At 45.5% G+C, this 17157-nt stretch overlaps 1 protein-coding gene across 1 annotated transcript in view; it reads right to left on the bottom strand.

The window, feature by feature from the left end:
• Positions 1–285: 285 nt before the first annotated feature.
• Positions 286–17157, bottom strand: part of LOC133450760 (rap guanine nucleotide exchange factor 1-like) — a 29019-nt gene continuing 12147 nt past the window's right edge. Inside the window, exons 7-23 of the mRNA XM_061729616.1 lie at positions 15952–16021; positions 13570–13698; positions 11074–11211; positions 10312–10523; positions 10186–10229; positions 9059–9176; positions 8902–8977; positions 8703–8787; positions 6520–6612; positions 6247–6435; positions 6063–6147; positions 5817–5911; positions 5608–5686; positions 3717–3818; positions 3527–3624; positions 1834–1974; positions 286–1764 (exon numbers count right to left, since the gene is read on the bottom strand). Coding sequence (XP_061585600.1) covers positions 1629–1764; positions 1834–1974; positions 3527–3624; positions 3717–3818; positions 5608–5686; positions 5817–5911; positions 6063–6147; positions 6247–6435; positions 6520–6612; positions 8703–8787; positions 8902–8977; positions 9059–9176; positions 10186–10229; positions 10312–10523; positions 11074–11211; positions 13570–13698; positions 15952–16021 — 1890 coding nt within the window. The 3' untranslated portion in view covers positions 286–1628. The remainder of the gene's footprint in view (positions 1765–1833; positions 1975–3526; positions 3625–3716; positions 3819–5607; positions 5687–5816; positions 5912–6062; positions 6148–6246; positions 6436–6519; positions 6613–8702; positions 8788–8901; positions 8978–9058; positions 9177–10185; positions 10230–10311; positions 10524–11073; positions 11212–13569; positions 13699–15951; positions 16022–17157) is intronic.

Genomic DNA, 17157 nt, shown 5'->3' with positions numbered 1-17157 from the left:
GGAGTTCTGCAGGGTTCAGTGTTTGGACCAGTTCTTTTCTCCTTATATTTGCTTCCATTGGGTTATATTATTATTATTAGACGACATGCCATTAATGTCCAATTCTATGCTGATTATACTTAGCTGTACCTGTCCATGAAACCAGGGGACACTAACCAGTTGGACAGACTACAAGCATGTCTTAAAGACATAAAGACCTGGAGGACTCTAAACTTTCTCCAAATAAATTCAGATAAAACTGAATTTGTGTATTTGGACCCGAGTACTTAAGGGACATGTTGTAGTTACTCTAGATGGCCTCAAGTGCCTTGAGATGACATTTGTATCTGGCATTATAAGTTAAAGCGAGGAGCCACTCATAAACAGAATTTTAATGTTGTCAGCTCTTCCATGACGAGCAGCAGAACTTCCAGACGTGGACCTCAGGAGTGGTCTTCAGAAACCCACGGGTGACGTTGCAGAAGGTTGGTCTGTGGTCACCTTAGTCTGGTTCTGAGAGGGGTCTCTATCTGTCCAGATGGTTCCCCACTATCACCTCGTGGATGTTCAAGATAGGGTTTGAATTCAGTGGGAGAGTTTAATGGCTTCTGCTCAGCTGAGACAAGTTCAGCTTTGAACAAGAATCATTGGAAACAACTGCGCCGAGGATCCATAACTGCAGCTGAGCCTAACTGGCATTAATTATGACTAGGACAACCCACTATTTCAGACTCGAAACCTTCACCAGGTGAAGCCGGTGTTAACAAGAGAAACAGGAAGTCCTAACGGTCCAGGGGCCTGTTTCACCAAGGAGGTCCAACAAACTCAGGGTCAAAAAACTTGGAGTTCAGAAACTCTGAGTTTTCAGTTCAGTGTTGTTTCAGTCAACTCTCCCCTTATGAGCCTGGTCCTGCTCAAGGTTTCTTCCCTCCTAAAGGGGAGTTTTTACCTGCCATTGTTTATGTAATAATTGCTCGGGGGTTTATGTTCTGGGTCTCTGGAAAGCGTCTAGAGACAACTTTTGTTGTATTAGACGCTATACAAATAAAATTGAATTGAAAACCTCTGAGTATGTTGAGTCTGAGTATGTTGAGACTATCAAAGCATCATCAGTGGAAGTCTGATACAAAGATTCACCCGATTCACCATGGTAATGCATAGAAAAGCAGAAGAGACCTTTCTGTTTTAGTTCACTAGAACTGAACATATTAGTGCAATCATATAATCCCATAATCAGACAATGGTGCAATACGGCTGCTTCAGCGAAGGAAAGAGAGTTGACAAGTCGTCTGTATCACCCTCCCAGAATGAGTCACTTTGCTCTCTGAAACCCTCTCGCTCGGGGTTAAGTGAACTAGTTTTGTGAAGCATTGGTTTCTGTACATCAAATCCGTCCAGCTCCAGGCGAGCTTGCGTTTTCCCAAGGATCCCAGCTGTTGCACCAGTCAGGATAGTAAAAGTCAACTTTCTTGCCAGCCTGGATGTCGCAGAGTAGTATCGGCCCAGTTTGGTTCCAGCACAGGTTAGAGCCAAGTTTCCACCTCATTCTATGTTACAACATGCATGCATTGGTGCAGAACTTGAAAAAAATCAGCGAAAGTGTCCTGCAAACATGTCTCCAGTCACAGTGCTCTCTGACTGGCTGGTGCTCATCTCTGAGCGGAGCGAGGAGTATTCCTGGGGCGGATCCTCAGAGAGAGTTCCCACAGAGCCTCCTCCGCCAGGTGATCATTGAAGTCGTTGAAGAAGGATATGATGTCATCGTCGGGCTGCAGAGAGTAGCCCCTGCAAGAGGAAACCACAGTCAGCACCCAGACACGCACACACGGACACTAGAAACCGAAGCTCACTGACACTTGCTGGTAGCTCCTCAGAGTGTCCAGGATGTTAAACTGCTGCCAGCGCTTGGAGAAGTTCACCGCCGACCCCTGTGATGTCAATAACGTTTCAGGGTTTCCAAGGTGGACAAAAGTCAAATCCTGAAGAATCAAGCCCCTTGAGAAACAGACAGACAGAGAGACGGTCAGAAAAACAGATACAGTATAGGGTGGGCCAACGAGTCAAAGGCCCTGTCCCAATCCCCCCCTAGTCCTACTTTTCAGCACTACCCCTAAATTTTGCGCATTCCCGTGAGGGTAGTGGTGTCCCAATTCCTCTTTTCACCTAGGGGTAGTGGGGAAAACGAGGGTAGTGGCTATGAACCTGCCCCTACGGAGCGAGGGTTTTCGGATGCACCACTAGGGCCAGGAAAATTTCCCAGAATGCTTTTTGTCGTCATTTGCGGATTGAATTAAAAAAAAAAAACATGGCGGACATTTCTTATTTTTTAGTGAATAAAATCAATATTTTGAGTTAGTGTAATGTGTTAGTTAGTGTAGTTAGTATAATGTATATAATCACTCGTTTGCCCGTCTTTTTCAAACCTCGCCAGAATAAAGGCTGATTTATGGTTCCGCGTTACACCAACGCAGAGCCTATGGTGTAGGTTACGCGGCACGCGCGACGTACGCCGTACCCTACGCCGTACCCTACGCCGTACCCTACGCCGTACCTTATGCCGTACCTTATGCCGTAGGCTCTGCGTCGATTTAACGCGCAACCATAAATCAGCTCCCGAGCCGGCAGCCGGCTGTACTCATCTCGAAATTTTCGGAGCAAATTTCTTAACAGGCGTAGCTACAACTGTTAGATTTCATCTATTAAACCAACATTTACTCTACTGACCACAAAGGTCCAGATCCAGATTCCCGGTTCCTCTACTGACCACCAGGGTCCAGCAGTTGCTGTAGAATAGTTTTAACAGGACTGGTCTCTTATCTCATCAGAATGGTCGTCATAGCGATGATACGACTACTACTGTCAATTACCAGACGCTTTTATCCATAGCGAGTTACATCTTTTTTCTTTTTTTTGTTTCCACAGGATCACCACCCACCCGACCCCACTAGGTGATGACGCCCATGAACGGGGACCAGAGAGAATGCAGTTCTGCCAAATTTTGTCTAGTGGAAGCAGACATTATCTCGTTACTGATATGATCTACCAAAAGATTCCTAAATTGATTAATACATAGATTAGACTTTTGTTTCCAGTTCGTTAGAATGGTTTTCTTTGCGATACATGAGCAGTTAACTTTCAACACTTTGTGTGTGATTTTTCTTTGGGGGGTTGTTTTGGTTTTTTGCACAATAGTTGTCCTTATCTCTTTGATTCACTGTGACCGGAAAAGCCGTAAGCTAAACAAAGTATCAACTAGTGCTCTGGGGGGGTACTGCACCACGGAGAAATGGAGTGACGGAGAAGTCCGAAGGGTTCACGCCGGCGTCACGGCGACGGCGTAGGCTCTGCGTTGGTTTAACGCAGAACCTTAAATCAGACTTAAGGCTTTAAAAACTCTTCAGAAACCTGCAGTGACACCACAGGGATTGTCCAGTTCTTGTTGTGCTATGTGTCTATGGCATTAACCAAGAACTGGGTAGATGAGGGAGAACTAACCAGCAGGCATGGTTGAGATGTGGGTCCTGAACAGATAGATAGAAGAACTTACAGGTAAGGTATACAAGGAGGGTCCACCTCAGCCAGAGCTGCTCTGTAGGCCCTGAAAGAAGATGAGCTGTCAATCAGAGAGCTGTATTCCTCCAGAGTCTAGAAGAAAAAGACCAGAAAACTCTCTCTCAATGAATCACATAAATTAAAAACAAAGCCTGTGTTTGATAGAGCCACAATCCTGAGCCCACCTCAGAAGTACTTCTCTGCCAGTCCAGGCGGCGCAGGGGAGCGGAGTCCAACGCTGACAGTATGGACAAGTACGAGTTGAAGTTGTTCAGCTTCTTCAGATGCTGCAAGGAAACTCAGCATGTGAATGTCTGAGGTGAAAATCATAACTGCAGAAGCACAGCCGCAGGTGAGAGTGGATGGAATGGATGGAATGGTTGGTTGGTTGGTTTGATGTTAGGGTTGGTTGGTTGGTTGGTTGGTTGGTTGGTTGGTTGGTTGGTTGGTTGGTTGGTTGGTTGGTTTAATGTGGATGTTGCAGCCGTTAAGTTGAAGTTATTACTTTTGTATATTTGTTAACTTAGTTTTAGATTTAGTCTTAGTTTTATAGTGTTTATTCTGCTTATGATTTTGCTAAGAATGTTTATATGATTGTTTTTTAGGTTTTTTATGTCTCTGGAGGGCGTGTTGTGTGCGTCAGGAGGATATATGGGTCAGGTGATTGCTAGACGCGGCTTGGAAAACCTAAATGTTTGGTTACGAGGGTTGTGGTTGCCTACAGTTTTTTGATCACGTTATTTAAGTTTTTGTTGCCATGGAAGACTTTTTCGTTTTCTTTTGGATGTCTCAATAATTTAGAAAATACTTTGGAACAAGTTGGAATGTAAAAATAAAAGTTTTTTCTAAAAGCTTGGTGACCTAAAGTTTTATTAACAGGAGTGAAGCGGACCACCCCCTTCTACACCATGGCTTTTAAAAAGAAAAGGCTGATAAAAGGGGATTGGTTGGTTGGTTTGATGTTAGGGTTGGTTGGTTGGTTGATTTAATTGGGGGATTTTGGGTTGGTTTGATGGCAGATGTTGGTTGATTTAATGGTTGGTTGGTGTGGCAGGGTGGAGGTGCAGCCACTTAGGTGATTGGGCACAGGTGTGCCCCATCAACCTCTCCACCCTGCCTGCCTTCATAAGGCGTGGCTGCACAGCAGCAAGAGGGCTCCCTGTGAAGGTGCTGGTGGATGTGTGTCTGTAGTGAAGGCGTAAATAAATACGGTTCCTGCACAAAACCCTGTGTCATCTGTCCTGTCGGTCGGCCCCCGTAGCACTAGCCCTGCTAAACTGGCTCCCAACAGGATGGAGGAGGGATGCGGGGAGCGGGCCCTGGAGGCACTGGCCCAGGCGCTGGCGGACCTGGCAGCCCTGTTCCAGGGCCAGGGGGAGCAGCAGCTCGCAGAGCTGGAGGCGCTGGTGCCGCCGCAGCCGGCAAGCCGCGAGGCAGAGGCTGCGGGCTGCGGGCCGCTAAGCGACGGCTCCCGAGGCGGCCCCAGCGGCGGCGGGACCCGCAGCGCGACCTACCCCGGCGCCCCGCCTGAGGTTCGTCACGGAGGCTGCGACCGATGCCGCTGAGACGGGTGGCGCCGAGACAGGGGTCGCGGAGACGGAGGCGGAGACCGAGGTCGCCGAGGCAGAGACAGGCCAGCTGCTGGAGCAGTGCTGCGTCATGGAGGGGGCGGTCCTGGGCGCACCCCGGCCAGGGCCGCGGATGCCGTCTGCCCCTCGGCCACCCTCGGCCCAGTCCCGAGAGCGGCCCTCTCTGCAGTCGGCCCGACGCCGAGGGCGACCTCCGGACCCCGTAGCACTAGCCCTGCTACAGTTGGTTTCCTTGGAATGATGGTAGGGTTGTTTGGTTGATGTTGGGGTTGCTATGTTGGTTGTTTCCTTGGATTGATGGTGGGGGTTGGTTGATTGGGGATTATATTCTGAATAAAATTTCCAAAGAAATATGGTGGAGTTCCCAATTTGTAGTCTCTTCATTTAAAAACATTTTGAAAGCTGGACTCCACCGGCAGATCAAAGTATTATGACTGCTCTGAATAAAATGTAAGACTGAATACACCGTCATCTCCTTATGCGTTACCTTCATTATCTTCAAGAACTTGAGCAGCAGCTTCTCTCTGTCCTGAGGTTTATCCTGAAGGATGACGACTGAACGAACCCTGAGCAGACACGGGAGATTTTTCATCAATATTCAGAAATGTAGGAAACTTTTGTGTTTGTCCGTATTTGTCCATCTCAGCACAGACGGGAAGTGATCAGTTTAGAGCTGATGCAGGTCAGCCGATTTACCAGAAAGAGACGTTGTTGAAGTGTTGCGTGAACTCTGTCAGGTTTGGACTTTTCTCCTCATTCTGCTCTTTGGACCAAAGCAACAACTCCGGAAGCTGGACAGGTGGGAGACGGACAGGTGAGAGATGGACAGGACGGACAGGTGAGAGACGGAGAGGTGAGAAACACAGACAGGTGAGAGACAGACAGGTAAGAGACACAGACAGGTGAGAGACGGAGAGGTGAGAAACACAGACAGGTGAGTACCTCAATCTTGTGAAAGAGCCGAGAGTCCAGCAGAGTGAGCTGCTCGGCTAAGTCCTGACTCCTGAAGTCCAGCAGGGTCCCTGGCCTGTTGAACACGAGGAAGAGCACATTAGAAAGACATTAGAAAGTGACCAATGACGGTGGAGCTTGTGGGGATTTCATCCAAGTAGGTGACGGCGGTGACCTGGCAGCAACGCCCCTGGCAGCAAGTGGGCAGAGCGAATGAGGAGAACCAATCAGCTGCCACCTCTTCTCCATCTTGGACAGGATGTTGGAGTGCAGCAGGAGGGCAGGTCCCAGCTCTCCACCAATGAGAAGACTGAAAACCAGTTCCATCAGCAGAAGCAGCAGATCGTCCTCCAGATCCACGGCACTGCACACACACACACACACACTGAACTGAGGAGCTGAACCTGCTGAACCTGCTCTGATTGGTCCAGGTGAGCGTGTATCTCACCTGAGGTCGTCCACCACTCGGACCAGCAGCTGGAACGTGTGTTTGGTGGCTGTCAGGTCTGCAGGTTCCTGCTGCTCACACAGGTGTCTGTACGTGCTGCAGGTTAAGAGTCACAACAAACCAGGATGGTGCAACAAAACCCCCGGTCACCACACCTGAGCAGGTGACAGGGAACACAAACCCCTGGTCAACACACCTGGGCAGGTGACAGGGAACACAAACCCCTGGTCAACACACCTGGGCAGGTGACAGGGAACACAAACCCCTGGTCAACACACCTGGGCAGGTGACAGGGAACACAAACCCCTGGTCAACACACCTGGGCAGGTGACAGGGAACACAAACCCCTGGTCAACACACCTGGGCAGGTGACAGGGAACACAAACCCCTGGTCAACACACCTGGGCAGGTGACAGGGAACACAAACCCCTGGTCAACACACCTGGGCAGGTGACAGGGAACACAAACCCCTGGTCAACACACCTGGGCAGGTGACAGGGAACACAAACCCCTGGTCAACACACCTGGGCAGGTGACAGGGAACACAAACCCCTGGTCAACACACCTGGGCAGGTGACAGGGAACACAAACCCCTGGTCAACACACCTGGGCAGGTGACAGGGAACACAAACCCCTGGTCAACACACCTGGGCAGGTGACAGGGACTCGAGTGTGGGGTCATCGGCATACAAGAGCATTTTCTAAGCCGTCGTTGACCCTGTAACTTGCGTGGTCTTTGTCTTAGCTCTGTCACTGAGCAGACCAGCAAGTGTCCCCCAGGTGTCTCCCAGGTGCCCCCAGGTGTCCCCAGGTGTCCCCCAGGTGTCCCCAGGTGTCCCCCAGGTGTCCCCAGGTGTCCCCAGGTGTCCCCAGGTGCCCCCAGGTGTCCCCCAGGTGTGCCCAGGTGTCCCCAGGTGTCCCCAGATGTCCCCAGGTGTGCCCAGGTGTGCCTCCAGGCGAAAACCTCCCTTCAGCTGTCATGTTTCCATTACAGTATCAATCTCCACATCTCCATACCGAACCCTCCACACCACCTACAGGCACTGGTGAACCACTTCTTCCGTTTTCCAACTGCCAGTAAACAAAGAAGAAAAAGAGGGAGGAGACGCAAAAAGAAGAGACTGAAAAAACAGGATCAACACCGAAGGAGCCTAGATGGTTGCCTTGAGAAGAGACGACTGGAACTCGAAGAGGACAAGGAGACAGCTGAAGGGCGCCAACCCCAGCGGGGATGTGTTTCAGTGAACGGATGCGTGAACAGTTTAGCTCCACCAGGACCTGATCCAGTTTAATGGCTCTTTTCCACTAGTACCTACTCAGCCCGACTCGACTCGACTCGCCCCGGTTTTGCGCTTCTCCACTAGGGGTATAACGTGCCGAGTAGATACTTTTTCTGTAACTACTCTGCCGAGGTTCTAAGCGGCTGAGTAGGCTGCATCTGACATCATCACACTACAGGCCACCGATTGGTCGGGGGGTTGGAGTCAGACGTTTGAGTCAGGAGGAGGAAATCATCTAAAGAGCGACTCGCGGCTTCTTCATTTTATTCGCCTAGCAATGGCAGCGCAAAAGTCTGTTTCATGATCCAACTCTGAGGTGCAGATGTTCATAAACCTGGTGCTGAGGAGAGAATTAAAAAGGGATCTAGACGGGCAATAAGGAACGACCAGATCTACCAGGAGCTCTGTCACTTCATAGCTGCTCACGGCTCCAGCTGACTTTTCAGCAGCGCAGAGACAAACAAACAAAAAAAAAGCTTCTCTCACTCTCATTTTTTAACTTGATATTGAACACAAGTCACAGACCCAGCAGCACATCTATCATCTCCTCCAGGTTCTACATCTTTAGCGTTGTCGTCTTCGTTTAGATACACAATCAAATACGTCACAGCAGCTTCACTCCAACCCGCCTACTTCTCATCTGGGTATTGAAAATAAACGAGTGCAAGGCGAGTGGAGTCGAGACAAGGCTTGGCGAGTCGAGTCGGGCTGAGTAGGTACTAGTATAAAAGCGCCAAGTGTCTGGTCAGAATGTCATGGCAGAGCGGCGTACAAGGACATGCACAGACAGCAAGGCTCAGACAAAATTACACTCCTGAAAACATGTCCCAGTAAGTTGTTGGTTGAAACGGGTCATGAGGCGTCTTCGTCAGGTTTATGTGGGTCTACACTGTTCCAGGATATCTGCGCTGCAGTTTGCTGATGATCTCATTTGGACTGATGAAGCTCCGGTAGGTGCAGAGGAAGGCCTCGCGATACAGGTCCTGCTCTGAAAACACACACACAAGTTTCTGGTTGACTCACTCAGGTGCTGCGTCAGGTGAGCAGTAAAGTGCATATAGACAGCTCTGCTGACCAGAGGACTCATGTGTGGGAGACTGACCGTTGCTGGGGGGCGCTGTGGCGTGGACCAATAAGATCTCAGGGGTGGCTGCTTTCACATCCGGCCCGTCCTCCTCCTGAGAAGGCAGGAGTCAGAGTCAGGACACAGGTGAGATCAGTGATGTGAGGTGGACAGGTGCAGGGGGCCGGGGTCCTACCTCAGACTTCAGGGTGATTCTCTGCTGGATCTCCTGCTGATTGGTCAGAAACAGCTCCTCCTGCTGCTGCTCTTCACTCCTCTGCCAGAGGTCCGTCTCCGGGTGGATGCTCTGGAAACTGCAGGGCAGAACAGGTTTCAGGCATGTCTTCACATCAACACCTGCATGTCCACTAACGTTTTACCTCTAAATTATGCTAGAACAGAGGTTATTATCTTTGGTCCCTAACACCTTAGGAAGAGGATTAGATGGTGGTGCGAAGGCCTCCAGTACAACTGTCAGAAACCTTGGTGTTATTTTCGATCAGGATTTGTGGTTTAAACAGCATATTAATCAAGTTTGTGCGACAGTGTTTTTCACTCTCCGTAATATCAAAGATTAGGAGCATCCTCTTGCAGAGTGATGCTGAAACATGAATTCAGGCGTTTGTATCTTCTAGGCTAGATTACTGTAATGTGTTATCACAGAAACTTTAAACATTTCTATTCAGTAAAACCTCTAGTTAGTGTTAGTAAACCTCTAGTTATTGTTAGTAAACTTCTAGTTAGTGTTTAGTAAACCTCCATTTATTGTTAATAAACCTCTAGTTATTGTTAGTAAACCTCTAGTTATTGTTAGTAAACCTCTAGTTATTGTTAGTAAACTTCTAGTTAGTGTTAGTTAACCTCTAGTTAGTGTTAGTAAACCTCTAGTTATTGTTAGTAAACCTCTATTTATTGTTAGTAAACCTCTAGTTAGTGTTTAGTAAACCTCCATTTATTGTTAATAAACCTCTAGTTATTGTTAGTAAACCTCTAGTTAGTGTTAGTAAACCTCTATTTATTGTTAGTAAACCTCTAGTTAGTTAGTAAACCTCTAGTTGGTGTTAGTAAACCTCTAGTTAGTGTTAATAAACCTCTAGTTATTGTTAATAAACCTCTAGTTAGTGTTAGTAATCCTCTCTTTCCTATCTCTCATTTCCTGCTCTACCTGGTTGGTCTTCTCTTTCCCCTTATGGTGTGTGTGTGTGTGTGTGTGTGTGTGTGTGTGTGTGTGTGTGTGTGTGTGTGTGTGTGTGTGTGTGTGTGTGTGTGTGTGTGTGTGTGTGTGTGTGTGTGTGTGTGTGTGTGTGTGTGTGTGTGTGTCACCTCTCATCATTCTGACCCTCTTCGGTGTGTTTGTCATTTGAATCCTGTTAATGACATGAAAATAAAATCCAGGTGAGTTCATCAGCAGAACATCTCCTAACTACATTTTTTCCCTTTCTTCTTGACCTGCTGCTTCTTCTTTGGTGGAAGAGCAGGTGCTGGGGGGAGCTCAGGTGAGGGCAAGGACTGTACATCCGGGTGTGAAGAAGACAGCGGGTCGACGGCATCCAACTCCCGATGCCTGCTGATGTTCCTCTGACTGAGGAGCGGCGGCCGCTGATAGAACTCAACTGGAGACTGATCGCTGTAGGACGAACAGATCTGCAGGTACTGATGGACTGGAACAGGTGAGGGGGTGGGGAAGGACAGAGACACGTAGGAACAAACATTTCAGGTTGTATCCTGGGGATCGGTGATCAAACAGCTGCACTGAAAAAAATAAATCTAAGCGCATGTAAATATAACATATTTAAATCTGTAATATTAACAATTAAAAATGAAGTTTGTTGCTTTACATGAATACATCTAGTTTTGAACTTAATCTGCATTTGTTCAAAAAACAAGACATTGTGCATTTTATCCTTAACCAGCAGTATTTATGTAATCCCAGGCAAACTTTTCATTCACACACAAACAACAAGCAATTATCTTGTTGTATTTACTTTTCCTTTAACAATTTTAACCTATTGGGCAGATTGACCAACGTTTAGATTAAACATGCTTTATTTGTTTAAGTACAACACCACAGTAAAAAATATCTTGCTTGATCTACTTTAAAAAATTTAAGGCAATTTAAGATCTACATAATAATCTCATGCAAAAAGTTGACTTATCTTTTTTAAGTAAATCAAGCACAATATTTGTATCAGCTGCTGTGCTTCTGCTCACTGTGGCGTTTCTTCTCAGGGAGGGGCGGGGGCGTCTTGGTGGGGGACAGACACTCGGACTCGGGTTCATCGTAGCTCGGGTCGTCCAAAGGGGGGGACTCAAAGTCAAAAGAAGACGGGCTGTTTGAATGAAGAACACCTGAGAGAAAAGGAGCCAGTAAGATGACAGCAACGTTTATTTATTTAGGGATCCCCATTAGTCCTCACTGCAGTGAAGACTATTCTTCCTGGGGTCCAACATTGCACACATAAACAATAAAAAATAAAATAAAATAATAATAATAATAATAATCATCATCATCATCAATTTTATTTATAGAGCACTTTTTAAAAAAATGTAGGGATGTTACTGATGTTTTTTTTCTCCTACTCAGACACAACACAAATAAGTGGTTATGATCATAACGTGAGTATCTGTGAAAGTTGAAGTCTTTGAGGAACAAAAAAATTTAAAGGAATCTGGGGGGGATTTCATAGATTAACTACTGTTTTTTTCATCAAAAAGCCATTTAACCACATGAGCACGGTACAACAACAACGGTTTACATTTACAAATGCCACTTGAAACTGTACTGTCCAAGGGCAATACTAAGTATGTACGTTAAATGCATTTACAATCCTTACAATTAAAACATAACTAAATCTAAACAAAAATGATCTGAGATATAATGGAATTCAACCCTTAAATTGTTGAAACCAGCCAGAACCAAACAACCAAAAATATTCAATTGTACACACTCAGAATTTCAGAATAAACCAAGAATTTCAGAATAAACCAACTAACTAAAACTGACTTCCTTGCTAAGTACTGCTTTTGATAATTTATTTTTGAATCTAGCTTTATTTTTTATCATGTTTTTTTATAGAAATAAAATTAATTTTGATTATAATGAAATAGAGTTTAGGGGGTAGGATTTAATACGTTTTTACTTCTTCCTACTCCTTTTCGAGCTAGTTAATTATGATGGGTGCATGTTTTTATTTATATTTTTGTTTATTTAGTTTTCTTATTCACATTTATTTATTATTGATGATTATTGTTTTGTTTTGTATTCACTACTGTTTCATATTCGAAATAAAATTTCTATTCAATTCAATGGTTAAATGTAGTGGAAGCTTATTCCAGTATGTTACTGCTCTACCCATGCTAGCTGTTGTGTCTCGTCAAAGGTGTTAGTGTCAGTCATGTTCAGGTTTAGTGTCTCATGTTTCATGTCATGTCTGTGTTCATTTCATGTTTAGTCATTGTGGTATTGTGTGCTTATGTCCAGTCTCATCACGCGCTTCCTGTTTTATTTTGATACTCACCTTTTCCCTCTCGTTGCAGATCCTGACTTCCCCCCTTTGTGTGATCGTCAACTCCGCCCCTGATTGGCTCCACCTGTGTTCCCCTACCTCATGTATAAATAGTCTCCCCTCGTCTTGTTGCCAGTTCGTTGCCTCACGTCGAGTATAGTCAAGTGTCGTCACATCGCCATATTTTGTACCTGAAGTTTGTGATAGATTGATCCTCCCTGAGAGCGCTTTTTGTTCAGCCTGGGATTTTCCTCGTCAAGAGTGCTTTCTACGGTGGCCGAGACCTGCCATTGCTGAAAATAAAAGTAACGCTGCAAACAGAAACAAACGCCGCTGCAAATAAAAGAAACGCTGCAAATAAAAACAAACGCCGCTGCAAATTAAAGAAACGCTGCAAATAAAAACAAACGCCGCTGCAAATTAAAGAAACGCTGCAAATAAAAACAAACGCCGCTGCAAATTAAAGAAACGCTGCAAATAAAAACAAACGCCGCTGCAAATTAAAGAAACGCTGCAAATAAAAACAAACGCCGCTGCAAATTAAAGAAACGCTGCAAATAAAAACAAACGCCGCTGCAAATAAATGAAACGCTAAAAATATAAAGAAACCCTGCTGCAAATAAAATAATAAACGCCGCTGCAAATAAAAAAAAATGACGCAAATAAAAAAGCCACAACCGAAGTGAATTACCGGGGACTATTTTTGCTGATGCACCGGTGTTTCTTACGTGAGAGGAGAAGAAGAAAACGAAGAAGATGTAAGTGGAAAGGAAGAAATAAGAAGAGGGAGGAAAAAGAAGAACAACATACAAGAAAATAAGTGAAAAGGTTAGTGTTCCACGTCGCTACGTGTAATTTTTTTTTGTTGTTTCGTTTTTGCGGCGTTTCTTTTATTTGCAGCAAGGTTTCTTTATATTTTCAGCATTTCTTTTATTTGCAGCGGCGTTTCTTTTTGTTTGCAGCGTTTATTTTATTTGCAGCGGCGTTTGTTTCTGTTTGCAGCGTTACTTTTATTTTCAGCAATGGCGGGTCTCGGCCACCGTAGTTTTCTGTTGCTATGACCCTTTTTGCTCCTTTTTTGAATAAATACTCTTTTTGTTCCTGGAGTCGTGCATTTGAGTCCTCCTTTGAGTCAAGGTCCTTACACTAGCCCTCTTTGTTTGTTTGATGTTTCCCGGGGGGCGGTCAGGTGTATCCTCACCTGCGGAGCTGCGGCGTGTCTTCTCTGGCAGGGCAGGGGGCAGGGCAGGGGGCACGGTGGACGGGAGAGGGGGCAGCGCTTCAGACGAGGACAGGTCCTTGAGGAGGAACTCGTAGTCTGGATCGTCCTCTGAGAACAAGACAAGCAGTCAGTGTGGCCTTCAAACATCCTGCAGCACTACCAGAGGTCTGGTCCGACTAGAACCAGGACCGTATCTGATTCAAGGGGGTTTCTTTAGAAAGGAAGTTCATCACACCCTGAACTCAACCTTGAACTTCATCAACTACGTTGTCCCTCATGGACCAGTTCAGTTGTCTGTTCGTTACGTCATCATCTACAATACATCTTCGAAGTCTTCATTTACGTCTACAGCTAAATCTAAGTAGGTCCTCATATTTTTTTTTTTTGGAAAAAAAAAAAAAAAAAAAAGTAGGTCCTCATCTAGGTGTATGTCTTTATCTATTCATGTAAGTCTGAATCTCAGTCTCAATTTACATTTACTTCTTCATCTATGTCTTCTTCAAAGTCTATATCTACAGCTACATCAACATCTACGTCTTCATCAAGCCTTCATCTAAAGGCTGAGTTATGGTTCTGCGTCAAAACGACGGTGTGCCTACGCCGTAGGGTACACGTCGACGCAGACCCTACGGCGTCACTGACGCCATCACTGACCTGCACCTCCCAAAAATTCTAACTACGCGTCAAGGCGACGCAGACCAAATGCAGACGAGAGGGCTGCGATTGGTTCACTTGGTAGCAACACATTTCCGGTTTCCGGTTTGAAGCAGTCGTGAACTTTCAGCGCTCTTTTCTTCGTGTATGTGTGATTTTTTTTGTTTTGGTTTTTTGCACAATAGTTGTCCTTATCTCTTTGATTCACTGTGACCGGAAAAAGTTGGATAAACCATTCAGGAAAAGATCGTGAATTAGCGGTCACGGGGGTACTGCACCGCGGAGAAATGGAGTGACGGAGAAGTCCGAAGGGTTCATGACGGCGTCACAGTGTAGGCACGGCGTCGATTTGACGCAGAACCATAATTCAGGCTTAAGTCTTCATCTACTTCTACATCTTCATCTACGTCTTTATCTATTCATGTAAGTCTGCATCTAAGTCTTCATCCAGCTTCAGAACCACAATGATAGAGGAAGAAAAAGATTCAGAGCAACAAGTCCAATCCAGCCAGTCATGTGGTCCATCTGCCTGAAAAGTGGGCCAGGAGGGTCCGAAGTGGGTTTGGGTTTAAAATGAAACTAAGTGTTACAGGTTACTTATGGGTTCAGCATTACGGACTCCAAACAAGAAGCGTGTTTTGGCCAGATATAGGGACCCATGAGGGATACAAGTGGACTAATGGCGCTTTTCCACTAGTACCTACTCAGCCCGACTCGACTCGACTCGGTTTTGCGCTTTTCCACTAGGGGTCTAATGTGCAGAGTTGATACTTTTCTGTAACTATTCTGCCGAGGTTCTAAGCTGCTGAGTCAGCTGTATCTGACATCATCACACTACAGGCCACTGATTGGTCGGGGGGTTGGAGTCAGACGTCTGAGTCAGGAGGAGGAAATCAGAGAAAGAGACTCTGACGGATTCTTGTTCATTTTATTCAACCAGCAATGGCAGCAAAAGTCTGTTTCATGATCCAACTCTGAGGTGCAGATGTTCATAAACCTGGTGCTGAGGAGAGAATTAAAAAGGGATCTAGACGGAGATAAGGAACGACCAGATCTACCAGGAGTTCTGTCTCTTCATAGCTGCTCACGGCTCCAGATGACTTTTCAGACAAACTAAAAGAAAACAAAAGCGTCGCCGCTTGAAGCTTCTTTCACTCTCATTTTTTAACTTGATATCAAACATCTTTAGTGTTGTTGTCTTCTTCGTTTAGATCACACAATCAAATACGTCACAGCAGCTTCCTCCAACCTGCTACTTCTGATCTGGGTATTGAAAAGAAACAAGGGCAAGTCGAGTTGAGTTGAGTCGAGTTGAGTCGGGCTGAGTAGGTACTAGTGGAAAAGCGCCATAAATGGACTTGGCCCAATAAGAAATTAAATACCATGATATGGACAACAAAACATGCTGCACATGTACCAGGGAGAACTTAGCAAAGACTACATAAAAGTGCACGTTAACATTCTTGTGAATAATATGAAAATAACGGCATGAATCTGACACATCTCGATTATTCATCTATTTTTCATGATATCATTTCAGGGGATCCGGCAGCTGAGGCCTCATTGTTTTATGTAGATAAAACCCTGAATGTGTCCAGCAGGGGGCAGCAGACAGTTACACTCAAAGTGTCAGCTGACAGGAAATTACTTCACTACCGCCCCAGCCCCTGCTCAGACCGGAAACGTGTATGTGTGTTAGTGTGTTACCAGAGTTCATGGTGTACACTGAGTCTGCAGAAGAAGAAGAGAACCGCTTCAAACAGTCGTCCTCCAACTCCTGAAACACACACACAGACACTGATGATTAAAGGTGGGGGTGGGGTGGGGGGGTTATTCAGGTGCGTCCTAACGTGGGATTTGTAGGTTTCACATATGTTGCAAAGTAATCCAATGTCTCGAAGATCTGTGACCCACGCTGGAGAAAAAGCAGCGAGGACAGGAGGACGAGGAGGACCAGAAGGAGGTGACCATTGACTGTATAAAGCGGGGGTCGGCAACCCGCGGCTATTTAGCGCCACCCTAGTGGCTCCCTGGAGCTTTTTCAAAAATGTTTGACCTTTTATTTCTTTTTTTTCTCAACTTTTTTCTCAAAATTTCAACTTTTTTCCTGACATTTCTACTTTTTTCTCGACATTTTGACTTTTTTCTCGACATTTCGACTTTTTCCTCAACATTTCAACTTTTTTCTCGACATTTTGACTTTTTTCTCAACATTTCGACTTTTTTCTCAACATTTCGACTTTTTCTATGAAATTTTGACTATTTCCTCGACATTTGGACTTCAACTCTTTTCTCGAAGTACATAATGAAAAAAAAAATCTTCCCCCAGTTATAACTAATATAGATACATGCAGCATGTGTTGCATTCATTCTAAGGCTTATACAAAACTTCATTTTTTGCGGCTCCAGACATTTTTTCTTTTTGTGTTTTTGGTCCAATATGGCTCTAAAACATTTTGGGCCTGCCGACCCCTGGTATAAAGAGACGAGGTCCAACAAACGTTATGACAGTTGCAGGTTTCAGAAGAGACTTCTGAAGCCTGTTCTTGGGTTTATAGAAGCCGCTATGTTGGCGGGAGTTGACCCTGCTGACCCGAACAGACGGAATTAACAGAATGAACACGTTCACCCCAATCACAAGATGCCCACCCACCTTAATAACTAATATGTGCTCGTGTAATGTGACAAAAGCAGCAGTTAAATCTAAAAGGTACAAGAACAACAGTTTCCAGAGTGAGCAGCAAAGATCATGTAATTATAGCGTCTTTGACAGGCATATTCAGAATGTGTTATTATTGCTATCATTGTCAATATTTTTAATATTAACAGAATGTGACCAGTTTCCAAGCTGATATCCAGTCTGGACTCCTAGTCCAGGGCTCACTGGTCAGCTGCATGAATCCACTCATACAC

Source organism: Cololabis saira, chromosome 9 (assembly GCF_033807715.1).
Source record: "Cololabis saira isolate AMF1-May2022 chromosome 9, fColSai1.1, whole genome shotgun sequence".
Taxonomy (NCBI): Eukaryota; Metazoa; Chordata; class Actinopteri; order Beloniformes; family Belonidae; genus Cololabis; species Cololabis saira.
This window is presented reverse-complemented; position numbering and strand designations above follow the sequence as displayed.